We start from the raw sequence: 15,269 nt of genomic DNA, 5'->3' as shown, positions 1-15,269 counted from the left end.
CACCCTCATAGATGGCCCCCCTCTTTCCCCCCACCCTCATAGATGGCCCCTCTTTCCCCCCACCCTCATAGATGGCTCCTCTTTCCCCCCACCCTCATAGATTGCTCCTCTTTCCCCCCACCCTCATAGATGGCCCCCTCCTTCCCCCCACCCTCATAGATGGCCCCCTCCTTCCCCCCACCCTCATAGATGGCCCCCCTCTTTCCCCTCACCCTCATAAATGGCCCCCTCTTCCCCCCACCCTCATAAATGGCCCCCTCTTCCCCCCACCCTCATAGATGCCCCCCTCCTTCCCCCCCACCCTCATAGATGGCCCCCTCTTTCCCCCCACCCTCATCGATGGCCCCCTCTTTCCCCCCACCCTCATAGATGCCCCCCTCCTTCCCCCCCACCCTCATAGATGCCCCCCTCCTTCCCCCCCACCCTCATAGATGGCCCCCTCCTTTCCCCCCACCCTCATAGATGGCCCCCTCCTTCCCCCCCACCCTCATAGATGGCCCCCTCTTTCCCCCCACCCTCATAGATGGCCCCCTCCTTCCCCCCCACCCTCATAGATGGCCCCCTCTTTCCCCCCACCCTCATAGATGGCCCCCTCCTTCCCCCCCACCCTCATAGATGGCCCCCCCTCCTTTCCCCCCACCCTCATAGATGGCCCCCTCCTTCCCCCCCACCCTCATAGATGCCCCCCTCCTTTCCCCCCACCCTCATAGATGGCCCCCTCCTTTCCCCCCACCCTCATAGATGGCCCCCTCCTTTCCCCCCACCCGTACAGGCTGATAAAAAAAAAAAAACTTAACTCACCTGACATCGCGCTCCCACGTTGATTCTCACTCCTCCTGGTCTGTCCCCGGCTGCTGCGCGGCTGCCGGGGGTGTCCCAGAACTCCCTGCGCGCCGGAAACCGGAAGTCAGGGCCCAAGGCGCGCAGGGAGTTCCGGGATGCGCGCGCTGCCGGGGGTAAGACGTGACACCCCCGGCAGCCGCGGGAAAGACGGAGCCAGACTCTTGTGACCGCAAGCAAAACAATGCTTGCGGTCACAAGAGTGATTGATCGCGGGGCCCCGCGGGCCCCCCTTGTGGCGGGCCCGGTCGCGGCGGCGACCCCCGCGACCACGGTGGCTACGCCACTGCGTAGAAACATTGTCTGAATTGCGTTTTTCACTGTTTTTAACTGCTTAAGGGTAGCTTCACACATACCGACTTGCAGCGTTAATAACGCTGCGAGTCGGCTAGGTCCTGGCAGATCACTACATACACACAGCGGTCTGAACGACCGCTGCGTGTACGTAATTCTTCCGGCCACTTAACTCCTTCAGCGGCCGCCCGGCTCCCACTCCGCTCCCGCTCTGTATACATTACCTTTCCTCGCTGCACGGGGTCCCGGTGTACTGCTCTCCCGCCCGGCCAATCAATGGCTGCAGCAGGGCAACACACTGATCGGCCGGGCGGGAGAGCAGTACGCCGGGACCCCGTGTAGTGAGGACAGGTAATGTATACAGAGCGGGAGCCGGGCGGCAGCTGAAGGGGTTAAGCGGGCGGCAGAATTACATACATGCAGCGGTCGTTCAGACCGCTGTGTGTATGTAGTGAAAGTGATCTGCCAGGACCTAGCCGACTCAGAGCGTTATTAACGCTGCGAGTCGGTACGTGTGAAGCTACCCTAAAACATAATCATATTTCAACATTGAATCAATGATTTGAGCCGTCTGCATATTGTCTGACGGAATGCTCACCACAGGATTGGTAGATTGGTAGGTAATAGCTCCAGGCGTCACATTTACCATCGCCACACCAGACCTGACCAATACCGCCATACTTTGACTGGATAACACCGCTATACCAGACCTGACCAATACCGCCATACTGTGACTGGATAACACCGCCATACTAAGACTGGATAACACCACCAGACCTGACCAATACCACCATACTGTGACTGGATAACAACACTACACCAGATGTGACCAATACCGCCATACTGTGACTGGATAACACCACCAGACCTGACCAATACTGCCATACTGTGACTGGATAACAACACTACACCAGATGTGGCCAATGCCACTATACTGTGACTGGATAATACCACCACTACAGACCTCAACAATACCACCATACTGTGACTGGATAATACCACCACTACAGACCTGATTCATACCACCATACTATGACTGGACAACACCACCACACCAGACCTGAACTATACAGAAAGCATGTACTGTACAATCAAGAAAAAAATGGCTGCTAACATGAAAGAGAGGGACGGAGCTAAAAAATCACAGCTAGGGTACAGGAAGAAAGGAGGGTCAAACAAAACAACAGGCAAAGGCATAATACCATAGATACAGTGAATTAAACCAAGTCCTGGGACATGACACATGCCCTATTTTTCTTATTTGCTTTGTCTTTTGCCAAACGTCAGACCTTTGCTCTGTATCTCACACGTATATAAAAGTAATAGTATTTATATTATAAAGCTAGAACAAAGCTAAGTCCTTTTTATTACAACTTTAAAGAAGCAATACAACAGGATTTCTGGCTGGGAAATAATCGATACTGTGGAGCTTAGCCAAGAGGTAGGGCTTAATAATGTCATGACCCAGTACGGGCCCCTTATGGTCCTTTTAGACGGAGCGATAATCCGCTTAATCGCACGATTAACGATTTGGAATGAACGATGTGTTTTTTATAATGATCAGCGTTTAGACGGAACGATACATCGTATGGAAAAATCTTTTGCGATCGCTTAAGCCTCTCTCACACATAGGTGAAATCGTTGAAAGACTGTTTACACTAAACGATCTGCTAATTTTTTGCGAACAATCAACGGCGATGTTGAAAGATCAAAATGAACGATTTCTCGCTCGTCGATTGATCGTTCGCTGTGTTTACACGGAACGATTATCGCTCAAATGCGATCGTTATCGTGCAAATTCGAACGATAATTGTTCCGTCTAAAAGGACCATTAGTCTTACTGCACCTGAGTAATTCACTGTACAGGTGCAGGTGCTTTCCCACCAGTCTTTATCCTATCAATTGTCTTCTCTCTTTTTGCACACACAGCCCCACTAATCACAGTAGGGTTTGGTCAGACCCAGGGGCGTAGCTTAACCCTTTCCTGCACAAGGACGTAACTGTAAGTCCACGCGCGGGTGCAGCGTTCAGAGCGGGGCCTAAGTGGTATATACCCTCCCTGGGTCCCAGATACACCCAGAATAATGTTTTTGAGCTCCACCTATGATCACAGCAGTCATGTGACATATGACTATAGAACAGAATGTGATACGAGGGCTGTGGGCACAGTTATCAAAGAAAACAACTCTACGCATCCTTAAAGTGACAGTATTCATCTCAGTATACAGCTTCTTGCACAGTTGGCATAGAAAACATATCTAGCTGGAGTTACCAGATAATAAATCTTTTATTTTTTTTTATTACACTTAAATTTTTTATTGCTAGATTGTTCCTGGGGATGGAGGGATTATTACTGGAGCTTTGTGAGAGCACAACCTACGAGAGAGGAGATGGAGTAAAGATCATGTAGGCAAAACCAAACAATCGCCTATACTGCAAGTGATCGGAGCTCAGACTTCAGGATAATCACCACCATCAGAACGAATGGTAAGTGATGGAAATGTCTTCTCTGTTTTATCAGTTTTCAACTCTTGTATCTTTAGAGTTTTATGTTATTTTTACGTTATCTGCCGGCGTAGTAAATCAATGATAGTGTTACTAAAATGCAGAGAGGAAAAGAGGAAGCATTGCATTGCCCCGCCACTGCCACAACCAGAATAAAAGTTTTTTTTTCTTCAAATAACGACACCTGCAAGATATTGGAACACAGCAATGGACTTGTTGTACAGTTGTATTACTGGCCAAATCCTGCACACTGAGATCAATATTACCAATAATACCAGTATAAAAAAGAAATATTACCACCATACTGCTACTGACTAAATCCAGCATACTAAGACCAATAATAACGGCAGTCCCAGTTTACAAAGGACAAATATTACCACCACATACTGGCTAATACCACTACTCTGCTACTGCATATAATCCATTCTACAAAGACCAATATCACCTCATACAGTCACCATATAGAGATAAATACCAGCTCCACATGGGGCTCTGCACAACATATACAGTAAGTGATTAAAGTGCAGTTGCTTCCAGTGACTCGCAGGGGGCATCTTATGAAATGCTAAACATACTTGACAATCATTTATGTGCCTTACGCCAAACAGGAAAAAAATAAAGCCATTCACATCTACAGTAAAAAATAATTTGATTGACGTCAAGTGATCATATCACAGGCGTTCTGATCAGAACACATACATTCCGTCTAGATGCTGAGATGACTGTTAATCACTAAATTTTAATGAGAGTACTGATCTGAATACATGTGCAGTGGATGCAAATGGATTGGTCTTCCTCTGGGCAGTTCAGGGTTTTGGGGGTGAGTCTTGGGACTCTGGATGATCTGCAGTGGTGCTGCTCCCTGCCTATTACTTCTAGCCTCAGTGCGAGGCAATATGCATTGTCATTTAAATAAAAACCTTTGTCTTATGTTATAGTCCAGTCATGTCAAACTCTGGCCCGCGGGCCAAATCTGGCCCGTGGTGCCATTATTTTTGGCCCGCCAGGCAATTCAGAGTTTTAATTACATCTGGCCCGGTATGGCTACTATATAAGACTAATGGGGAGGGCTGGCTTCTATATAAGACTATTGGGGAGGGCTGGCTACTGTATGAGACTATTGGGGAGGACTGGCTACTATATGAGACTATGGGGGAGGACTGGCTACTATATGAGACTATGGGGGAGGGCTGGCTACTATATAAGAGACTATTGGGGAGGGCTGGCTACTATATGAGACTATGGAGGGAGGGCTGGCTACTATATGAGACTATGGGGAGGGCTGGCTACTATATGAGACTATTGGGGAGGGCTGGCTACTATATAAGAGACTATTGGGGAGGGCTGGCTACTATATGAGACTATGGGGAGGGCTGGTTACTATGTAAGAGACTATTGGGGAGGGCTGGCTACTATATGAGACTATTGGGGAGGGCTGGCTACTATATGAGACTATGGGGGAGGGCTGGCTACTATATGAGACTATGGAGGGAGGGCTGGCTACTATATGAGACTATGGGGAGGGCTGGCTACTATATGAGACTATTGGGGAGGGCTGGCTACTATATGAGACTATGGGGGAGGGCTGGCTACTATATAAGAGACTATTGGGGAGGGCTGGCTACTATATAAGACTATTTGAGAGGGCTGGCTTCTATATAAGACTATTTGAGAGGGCTGGCTTCTATATAAGACTATTGGGGAGGGCTGGCTACTATATGAGACTATGGGGAGGGCTGGCTACTATATAAGACTATGAGGGAGGGCTGGCTACTATATGAGACTATTGGGGAGGGCTGGCTACTATATGAGACTATGGAGGGAGGGCTGGCTACTATATAAGAGACTATGGGAGGGCTGGCTACTATATAAGAGACTATGGGGGGCTGGCTACTATATGAGACTATGGGGGGGCTGGCTACTATATGAGACTATGGGGGGAGGGCTGGCTACTATAAGAGACTATTGGGGAGGGCTGGCTACTATATGAGACTATGGGGAGGGCTGGTTACTATGTAAGAGACTATTGGGGAGGGCTGGCTACTATATGAGACTATTGGGGAGGGCTGGCTACTATATGAGACTATGGGGGAGGGCTGGCTACTATATGAGACTATTGGGGAGGGCTGGCTACTATATGAGACTATGGGGAGGGCTGGTTACTATGTAAGAGACTATTGGGGAGAGCTGGCTACTATATGAGACTATTGGGGAGGGCTGGCTACTATATGAGACTATGGGGGAGGGCTGTCTACTATATGAGACTATTGGGGAGGGCTGGCTACTATATGGGACACTTGGGGGGCTGGCTACTATTTGGGCAGTAGTGGGAGGGCTGGCTAATATGAGGAGCAATTTAGGGGGGATTAGCTATTATATGGGTTTGGGTTTAATAATGTCATTGCAATTAACATGTAATTTATCATAGTGCACGGGGCTGGGAGACGCACACCACTGACAGTGCCAGGAACAACGCACACTGCTCTGACAGGGCCAGCACTGCTGCATTCTCGCTTCAATAATTATCAAGCTTGGCGACTTTGTCTAATTTTTTTGTTTTTGGCCCAGTGTGTATTTGAGTTTGACACCCCTGTTATAGACAGTGGGTGGGAGGAGGAGAACTCACCTACACCTCATTATAGCAATCGGTCAGATCTCATGCGATGACCGAATAACGCTAAGAGCTGTAGTCCAGGGCACTCTAGGAAAAGAAGTGCTGACACTGGCTGCATCCTTGCTGGGCACCAGCTGCAGAATTTACTGCATGAAATGCTTTCCCTACTGTGGGAACATTGTAACCCCATTGGTATTGTAGTAGAGCTGACCTTTTTCTTTTTCCTGCATTCCAGATGGAAGAATGGCTGCCTCTACTTGGTCGTAAACTACAACCATCCCACCCAGGTGGTTACTATTATTTCAGCCAATATTGGTTGGATCCTGCATGCCCAGAGCATAGGCTTATTATATGCCATTAAGAGGCCAAAGTACAGTGTAGGTCTGTCCCGGTGTAGCAGGCCAGATTAACCCCCATCCAGATTATACCTGGGTATAGTTTGGCCTTGGCCTTGGCCCCAGGGTATAAAGTAGCCTTGGCCAAACTATACCCCTCCAGGCCAGAATATACCCGGTGTGTAAAATAACCTAGGCCAAACTATACCTCGGTGTGTAAAATAGATAGGCCAAACTAAACCTCGCTGTGTACAATAGCCTAGGCCAAATTATACCCATCCAGGCCAGAATATATCCATCTAATGTCGAATCAGGCCACAGTATAACCCAGGGGATAAATTCTATACCCTGGGGTGTAAAACAGCCTAGGCCATACTATAGCTTTCCGGGGCCTAATGTTATTACTTCACTGGTTTTCTCACGCCTGGCCCAGGCCACAGTGCCACAGTATACACCAGGGTATATATTCTATACTGGGGGATGTAAAATAGCATAATCCAGACTGTAAACCTGGGTATAGTCTAGCCCAGGCCGCAGTATACCCCAGGGCATATATTTTCATACCCAGGGGTGTAATATAGCCTAGGTCATACAATAAACCTGGGTATAGTCTGGCCCAGGCTACAGTATACCCCGGGGGATTTATTCTATACTAGGGGGTCTAAAATAGCCAGAATCTATCCCTCCAGGTCATAATGTTATTACTTTATTGGTTTTCTCACTGCATCTCTAATTTGTTGTAAAGTGCGCAGATCTTTTTTTTTTTTTTAATTATACTCAGATACACAGCTGCTTCCTCTTGTTGGGAAATACAGTACAGTGCTTACATTGAACTGACAGTAGAGGGCGCTGTCCCATCACTACATCATCTGCAGGAAGGGCTTTTTGTGGGCTGCGCAAATCATCATTAGACGCAAGTGTCTGGATACATTTTGCACAATTTATTGCAGTTCATGCCTAAGGCTGGGTGCACACTGCATTTTTTGCAGTCCATTTCTTTTATCCTTTTTTGGCAAACAAAACACACAAAAAATGGATGCTTTTTTTTATTCGTTTTTTTTATTATGGAAGTAAATGGGAAAATGGTTTAAAAGGGAAGCAAACAAATGTATCTGTTTTTTATTCATCCGTTTTTTCCTACAAAAAAAACGGACTACAAAAATGCAGTGTGAATCCAGCCTAAGGGTGCCTTCACACCTACCGACTCGCAGCGTTAATAACGCTGCGAGTCGGCTAGGTCCTGGCAGATCACTGTCAGTACATACACGCAGCGGTCTGAACCGGTCTGACCGCTGCGTGTATGTAAATTTGCCGGCCGCTTAACCCCTTCTGATGCCGGCCGGCCGCCTCCCGCTCAGCCCTGTATAAATTACCTCCTCGCTCCACGGGGTCCCGGCGTCCTGCTCTCCCACCCGGCCAATCAGTGGCTGTGGCAGGGCAACACACTGATTGGCCGGGCGCGAGAGCAGGACGCCGGGACCCCGTGGAGCAAGGAGGTAATGTATACAGAACTGAGCGGGAGGCGGCCGGCCGGCATCAGAAGGGGTTAAGCGGCCGGCAAATTTACATACACGCAGCGGTCAGACCGGTTCAGACCGCTGCGTGTATGTACTGACAGTGATCTGCCAGGACCTAGCCGACTCGCAGCGTTATTAACACTGCGAGTCGGTAGGTGTGAAGGCACCCTAAAACAGCTTGTCTAAAAAGCTATGCTAGGGTAGGATTTTGCACAAAAACTGAAAATTTGCACATGTTAAATCTAATTTAAAAATTAGTTACTAGAAAACCTTGTCCCTTCCTAGTGCAAAGTTTAAAAAAAGGCGGCGGAGACTGATGGAAAATAGTGCAAAACCCTTAATCAATCTTGCACAGATTCTTATGAGGTGCACAAAATTTTCCTATTAGTCAAAAAAAAAAGAAAAATAGTGCAAACGCCATGATAAATGTTCCAGATGTGTTTAGACTTTTAAAGGAGACCTGTCACCCCCCGTGCCGTACCCCCCAGTGCTTCTCAATTCCAGTCCTCAGGCCTCACCAACAGGTCATGATTTGAGGATATCCCATACAGAGAACACCTGTGATAAGACCTGATGAAATACTAAGCAAATCCTCAAAACATAAAGCACAAAGGAAAAACCAAAACATGTAAATAACCTGACTTACCCGGCTTTCCAGCACCCTCTGGCTCCTCCGTACCCGTACCCATACAAGTTCCTGATTAACCAGCCGGACAAGTGCAAGAACCGGAAGCCTTTCATTGTCCTAGCGGTGCTAGTAGAGAGCCAGGACTGGGAATCCAGACACACAATCCGGGAAACATGGGGCAATGAACGTCTTTATGATGTTAATGTGGTGAGGATGTTTCTGGTGGGTCTACCTGTACGTATTCCTGACCGAACCCAGCAGTTATTGGTGGAGGAAAGTAAGGCCTTTGGGGACATCATCCAACAAGACTTCATGGACACCTATTACAATTTGACCCTGAAAACCTTAATGGCTATGGAATGGGTGACCAAATTTTGCCTTTCTGCCAGTTATGTCATGAAGATAGACAGCGACATGTTTCTTAATGTAGACTACTTGGTCCATAAGGTTCTTCATCCAGACTTACCTGTTCATCAAAATTATTTCACAGGATACATATTTGGCAGAGCTCGACCTCGTAGGGACCCAGCTTCCAAATGGTACGTACCAAAGGAAGTCTATCCACATGACAAATATCCACCCTACTGTGCAGGTCCTGGATATCTATTTTCAACTGATATGGAAAAAAAAATCTATGATGTGGCCCAAGAAATTAGGGTCATCCCCATGGAAGATGTATTTATGGGTATTTGCTTGTATGAGCTCCATATTCCACTTACTAAACCCCCTCCAAGAAAATGTAATTACCAAAAGATTAATTACGACCTTTGCAAATTTAAGAACCTTGTCACAGTCCACCATTATGAGAAACAAGAGCTCCGAACTGTATGGGCAGACTTTTGGACCAAAAAATCTCAGCAGTGCTAATAAAATGGGATTTATATTTATAGAAATTGATAATAGGATTTAAAAAAAATATATTTTTTTTAATTCACCAAAAATTTTAAAATATTTATTTACAAATAGTACAGTTTCCTCGAAAATAAGACATCCCTTGAAAATGAGGCACAGTGGAGGATTTACAGAATAGCTTTAAAGGGGTAGTGCAGCGGTAAAGAATTATTCACAGAATAACACACATTGCAAAGTTATACAACTTTGTAATGTATGTTATGTCTGTGAATGGCCCCCTTCCCCGTGTCCCACCACCCCCGCATGTGTAACCGGAAGTGTGGTGCGCTATACATACCTGTCACGTGCCGACTCGTCTCCGATATTCAGTCATTGAAGTCATCTTCGGACGGCCGGGCCGAATCCCTCCGACCGTCCTGAGTGCCAGCCCCCCTATGCCGCGTCATCGGCTGCTCAGTCGCGATTGGCTGAGCACAGTTATGCTCAGCCAATCGCGGAAGGGGGCCATTCACAGACATCACATACATTACAAAGTTGTATAACTTTGCAATGTGTGTTATTCTGTCAATAATTCTTTACCGCCGCATTACCCCTTTAAATAAGGCAAACCTACCCCCCCCCCCTGAAAATAAGACATCCCCAGAAAGTAAGACCCCTTCCGTTAAAGGGAGGAGGTCGTTGAGGGGAAAGGGGGTGAGGTGGTGGGTTGTCTGGTTATGCTGGTTTATGATGACAACTGCTGTACAGTATATAATAAATGTTCATTTTTTTTCCACACAATAAGTGTGAATTCTTCTTCATGGAAAAATAAGACATTCTCTGGAAATAAGATATAGCGCATCTTTGGGAGCAAAAATTAATATAAGACACTGCATTATTTTTAGGGAAACAGGGTATTTATTCTATAACTAGAGTCATATTTTGGAGAATAGGAATATCCCTTCACAATAGGATGTGTCCATGATGTTCTCTATAGCTGTAGGGTTGGGCCTCTGGTGGACCCAAAGAACCCCAGTTCAACCCAACCAATTTGCACTTGGGTCTATGGGCTTTAGGTTATACCTGTACTAGCACTGGCTCTAGGCACTATGAGGTAGGGGCCTGACTGCTGCCCAGCACCAATGAGACCTCACCATCTATTATTACATGCCATTAATGTTTATGGTATGAAAGTATATTGAATCCGTTGAGTTTAAAAGTGGAACATATTTTATAATATCACATCTATGATACATGACTTGTGATTTAAAGTAAATAATTTACAACTTTAAACAACTTTAATTTTTACTTTTTTTTAAATAATTATCACAAGCCCATATACCATATCCTCCCCCACATATCATGGATGGCAGTGTACATCCATGCTGCAATGAATTCTGCTACATTTGGCCATGTCCCTTGCTGCTCCCTTAACCCTTAGAGCAGTGATTTTCAACCAGTGTGCCGCCGCACACTAGTGTGCCGCTACACATGGTCGGGTGTGCCGCGGGGAAAGTTCGTCTTACTACACTACACAGCAGCAAAGTGGGCTCCTGATCGCGTTATCCGTGAAGTCCGCCGCGGCGCTGCCCCCACGCCGCACTTAGCACTCTGACCCCTGCTCTGCGTGCGTACGTACGCTGCGGCTGTACGCTGCTCCAGGTGGGCGGGCCTTGAGACGCAGCGCAGCTCAGCTGTACCGTGCACCGCCGTCCGCCGCCCATGCTGAAGATGAGGTGAGCAGCCAGAACAGCAAAGCAGAGGAGCTGCCTGTGCCTGTCTAACATGTAAGTTGAATTAGGCACTGGGGGGACCCGGACCAGGCCGGAAAATGGACGGACTGTTTAGGGCTGGGGGGAGGGGAGGCTGCCTGGCAGTAGGACTGGGCCCAGCGCACAATAATTATTGGGGCAGGGCCAGGCTGCATAGGGGGGGCCAGATGGCCATATGTTTATAAGGGGCAATAAGTTAAAAAAAAACAAGATGTTAATGGGGGAGGGGTTGTGACCTGACCTCCCCTATAAGATCAGCACCTTCCTCTCCTGACATCCTCTGTGCTGCTGTGACCTCCCCTATAAGATCAGCACCCTCCTCTCCTGACATCCTCTGTGCTGCTGTGACCTTCCCAATAAAATCAGCATCTTCCTCTCCTGACATCCTCTGTGCTGCTGTGACCTCCCCTATAAGATCAGCACCTTCCTCTCCTGACAACCTCTGTGCTGCTGTGATCCTGTGACCTCCCCTATAAGATCAGCACCCTCCTCTCCTGACATCCTCTGTGCTGCTGTGACCTCCCCTATAAGATCAGCACCTTCCTCTCCTGACATCCTCTGTGCTGCTGTGATCCTGTGACCTCCCCTATAAGATCAGCACCCTCCTCTCCTGACATCCTCTGTGCTGCTGTGACCTCCCCTATAAGATCAGCACCCTCCTCTCCTGACATCCACTGTTGGAGTTCCCTATTCTGGCCAACAAAGCTACTTTGACATTGCTCCCATTTTTAACCACATATCTATGTGAGCTGGGCTTCTCAAGCTTGACTGCGATAAAAACTAAAAACAGACTGAGAACTGTTGAGGAAGAGCTTTGTGTGTGTCTTTCCACCATTCCTGCCAGGATATCCCTTTTGTGTTTATCGAAACAGGCCCAGGTTTCACACTGAGGGAGTATAAATACATTTAGAGTCTATATTATTAACTATATGTATAATATGTACTGTTTTAGCGTCATTTTGTGCCATTTTGGTTGGTGGTGTGCCCCAGGATTTTTTAAGTATAAAAAGTGCCGCGGCTCAAAAAAGGTTGAAAATCACTGCCTTAGAGGACCGGGCCAATTTCAATTTTTGCGTTTCCGTTTTTTCCTCCTTGTGCTTAAAAAGTCATAGCAGTTGCATTTTTTCACCTAGAAACCCACATGAGCCCTTATTTTTGTGCCACTAATTGTACTTTGCAATGACAGGCTGAATTTTTGCAGAAAGTACACTGCGAAACCAGGAAAAATTCAATGTGTGGTGAAATTGAAAAAAAAAAATGCATTTTTTTTATTTAGTTTTTTTTTGTTTTTACGACATTCGCCCTGGGATAAAACTGACTTGTTATATATGTTCCTCAACTCGTTACGATTACAATGATATGTAACATGTATAACTTTTTTTTTATTTGATGGCTTTTAAAAAATTCAAACCATTTTTTTTTTACAAATAAAATCGCTCTATTCCCAGGCTTATAGCGCTTTTATCCTTTGGTCTATGGGGCTGTGTCAGGTGTCATTTTCTGCGCCATGATGTGTACTTTCTATCGGTACCTTGATTGTGCATATGCGACTTTTTGATCGCTTTTTATTACAATTTTTCTGGATTGGATGCGACCAGAAATGCACAATTTTGCACTTTGGAATAGTTTTGCGCTGACGCCGTTTACCGTGCGAGATCAGGAATGTGATTAATTAATAGTTTGGGCGATTACACACGCGGCGATAGCAAACATGTTTGTTTATTTATTTTTATTTATAACATGGGAAAAGGGGGGTGATTCACCCTTTTATTAGGGGAGGTTTTTTTTTTATTAATAATAAAACATTTTTTTTTTTCCACATATACTAGAATCCCCCCTGGTGCAGTAATACTGCATAGATCGATGAGATAGGCACTCTATTGCTTTCAGCAATAGCAATAGAGTGCCAAGCCGGGATCAGCGCCATTATGACGAAGACCAAGGCTCGTGCCGGAAGCAAGCCTCTCCGTCATCGCATCGCAACGCCCCTAGAGACCTTAGGACGTATGGGTACACCCAGGGTCGTCTAGGGGTTAAATATGTGACCCCCACCATTAACACCTAAAAATCAATATATAACATAATCCACTGTAGGTTTGCTTAAAAAAACTTCCGCATCAAATCCCCAATGGATTAAGTACGAGTGAGGTCCATACCAGGTGCACAGCTGTATATCCTGGCATACAGATATGGGGGAGATATAAAAGACAGGTACGGCCTGGGTTGTCTAGGGGTTAAGAAAGATTTAACCCTGTTTAATCTTTTACATGAATTGGTCCATTTGTCTGCAGCACATGCTGACTCATACCCTGAAGATGCTGGAAATCCTGGTCCTCTTTGTCTCTACTCGTCTGTCCTCCCCCTCCCTTCTGAGACAGAGGTCACATGTTCTCTGTCTCTTGTGTTGCCAGACAAGCTGTAACCCTGCCCACCACTAACATCACACAGGGATAACCTGACAATAATGGCATATTTGCTTAACAAACCCAATTACAAAGTTTCTTAAAATCGCCTGGACTATTGATTAATGTAAAAAATAAATAAATAATGAAACGACAGGTAGACTTTAAGCACAGAGCATACCTTACACTGTTACCTGATGACAGGTGTGCAGAGACAGTAGTGGCACACCCACTGTGGGATACTACATGTTGATTTTAATGGGATAGGTGTGTGATTTGCATTGCCATCCTGCATACTGTCATCCCTGGAGTGGGTAGAGTGCAACCCGTGTTCAAACCCCTGTTGGATTGGCGCCATGCCAGACCTCCCTATATTCTATGATGATTACTTGAAATGTCAATAATACTGTTAAACACTTTACTGTTGTTTCTATTTATCCCAACATCAATTGGTGTCATTGTATCTTTGGGATGGTTACGGGAAAGTTTGGAGTCGGTTAGATAAACAGTTGGTTAGTTGCAGCCGCGGAGAACTCGGCAATACCCTGAGCCGTGTGTGTAGACAGACTTTTAGTCAGGAGGCCCCTATACACATCATATGGTAGCCTGTTCCCTCCAAAACCAGCCGGCTTGGGGGCCATAGAGAAAGATATGGGAATGTCAGGTAGCGAAGCTCGCTAAGCAGCAGGTTAACGGGAAAATAGGAAGATAAGGTTTCCGAGACTGAATTACTACATAGTTACATAGTTAATACGGAGGACACCTGTCCATCAAGTTCAACCAAGGAGGGGATGGATGAAGGGAATGGGGACGGATGAGGTAGGTTCTATACATATGCATTTATATTATTTTGTTATAAGAACTTGTCTCTCCTGTAGTGAAGCCTCCACTGTTGTTGCTGTGACCAGATCCTGGGGTGACTGTTCCACAGATTCACTGTTTTCATGGTAAATAAGGCTTGTTACAGATTGAAGAGATTGAACCTTCTTTTCTCCAGGCGGAGGCAGTGCCCCCTTGTCTCTCCAGGCGGAGGCAGCGCCCCCTTGTCTTTCCAGGCGGAGGCAGTGCCCCCTTGTCTCTCCAGGCGGAGGCAGTGCCCTCTTGTCTCTCCGGGCGGAGGCGGCGCCCCCTTGTCTCTCCGGGCGGAGGCAGTGCCCTCTTGTCTCTCCGGGCGGAGGCAGTGCCCCCTTATCTCTCCGGGCGGAGGCAGTGCCCTCTTGTCTCTCCGGGCGGAGGCAGTGCCCCCTTGTCTCTCCAGGTGGAGGCAGTGCCCTCTTGTCTCTCCAGGCGGAGGCAGTGCCCCCTTGTCTCTCCAGGCGGAGGCAGTGCCCTCTTATCTCTCCAGGCGGAGGCAGTGCCCTCTTGTCTCTCCAGGCGGAGGCAGTGCCCTCTTATCTCTCCAGGCGGAGGCAGTGCCCCCTTGTGTCTCCAGGCGGAGGCAGTGCCCCCTTGTCTCTCCAGGCGGAGGCAGTGCCCCCTTGTGTCTCCAGGCGGAGGCAGTGCCCCCTTGTGTCTCCAGGCGGAGGCAGTG

At 47.1% G+C, this 15,269-nt stretch overlaps 1 protein-coding gene across 1 annotated transcript; it reads left to right on the top strand.

Annotated features, from left to right (window-relative positions):
- Window positions 1-3,472: 3,472 nt before the first annotated feature.
- On the top strand, window positions 3,473-9,600 carry LOC138784281 (beta-1,3-galactosyltransferase 2-like). The gene is made up of 2 exons (XM_069959798.1): window positions 3,473-3,540; window positions 8,712-9,600. Exons 1-2 carry the CDS (start codon window positions 3,473-3,475, stop codon window positions 9,598-9,600), a joined length of 957 nt encoding a protein of 318 aa, XP_069815899.1.
- The last annotated feature ends 5,669 nt before the right edge of the window (window positions 9,601-15,269 follow it).

This window comes from Dendropsophus ebraccatus, chromosome 1 (genome assembly GCF_027789765.1).
Source record: "Dendropsophus ebraccatus isolate aDenEbr1 chromosome 1, aDenEbr1.pat, whole genome shotgun sequence".
Taxonomy (NCBI): domain Eukaryota; kingdom Metazoa; phylum Chordata; class Amphibia; order Anura; family Hylidae; genus Dendropsophus; species Dendropsophus ebraccatus.
Note: the sequence above shows the minus strand (reverse complement) of the source record. Positions and strands in the feature narration are given on the sequence as shown.